Below are 1017 nucleotides of genomic sequence, written 5' to 3'. Positions count from 1 at the left end.
GGATCGGTAAAAGAATGCCTATTTCCCGTTCCACGTACTCTTTGGGGCGCGCCATGTGGAGTGCAGCCATCAATCGAGCCGTGGGGGCTCAGTCGCTGACCGGAGCGACCCGGGTCTTGGCGAAGCAGAACTCACCCTCCTGACACCGTCCATGCATCGCCCCGTCATTCAGGTATGCACGGGCCAAACACATTTCTTTGGGGGGGTGGCCCAAAAACCCAAAAACAAATAGAGGGGGGAGTGATTTTTCTTTTTCTAATACAAAAACACACCCGGTTGGAATGATCATCAACGCGCGTGGGACTCCCGAAAACTGTCCAGGGTCTCCAGTTCTCTCTTCCATTGACACCACACGCTATTGATGTCGAGGGGCAGCTGGTCATCCCAATTAAGACCCTTCAACCAGAGAGACTGGAACAGCTTCTTCGCTCTGATGGTGAAGGGGGCTAAGCAGCCTAATGGGTCGAATAATCGGGATGCCAGACTAAGCAACTGCCTTTTGGAATCATGCCGCTCCGGATGGATATCCGGCATGGGCATGAACGTCAGGTGGTCGCTGTGCCGGTTCCAGTGCAAACCGAGCGTCTTCCACAGCCGATCCAATCAGCTGAAGACACATCTTCTGGAGGGAGGTCCAACAATGTATCTGGATCATTGCTCGCCCATTTCCTAAGAGCGAAGCCGCCAGTTTTCATCAGTTCGGTCAACCTCTGGACGAGATGTCGGGCCTCCTCAACTTCATCGCAGCTCGTCGCCAGGTCGTCGACGTACATATCCGATAACACTCTGTCGGTCAGCGCGTCAATGTTCCCGCGGGCGCTGCGCATGGGTGGCCTCCCCACTTGCATGGGCCAGGAAATGGGAAAGCACGTGAGGCCGAACCCCCATCCCGCGTTAGCCCGATAAGACCTTTCACGGGGGGCTCCGCAGTCCCTTTCCCCTGCCATAGGAAACGGCAAAATGTCCCGATCTTTCCGGACGCAATCCCGAACCTGCAGGTACATCTTTTTCATTGTC

At 55.4% G+C, this 1017-nt stretch overlaps 1 protein-coding gene across 1 annotated transcript; it reads left to right on the top strand.

The window, feature by feature from the left end:
• Window positions 1-507: 507 nt before the first annotated feature.
• Tsp_15962 (putative supporter of activation of yellow protein) lies at window positions 508-870 on the top strand (the record flags this gene model as incomplete). The annotated part of the gene is made up of 1 exon (XM_003370289.1): window positions 508-870. A coding segment is annotated over exon 1 (363 nt), but the record flags the coding sequence as incomplete, so codon positions are not given.
• Between the last annotated feature and the right edge of the window lie 147 nt (window positions 871-1017).

This window comes from Trichinella spiralis (genome assembly GCF_000181795.1).
Source record: "Trichinella spiralis strain ISS 195 chromosome Unknown Scfld1010, whole genome shotgun sequence".
In the NCBI taxonomy this organism is placed as follows: Eukaryota; Metazoa; Nematoda; class Enoplea; order Trichinellida; family Trichinellidae; genus Trichinella; species Trichinella spiralis.
The sequence above is the reverse complement of the archived record's forward strand: the minus strand, read 5'-3'. Positions and strand labels throughout refer to the sequence as shown.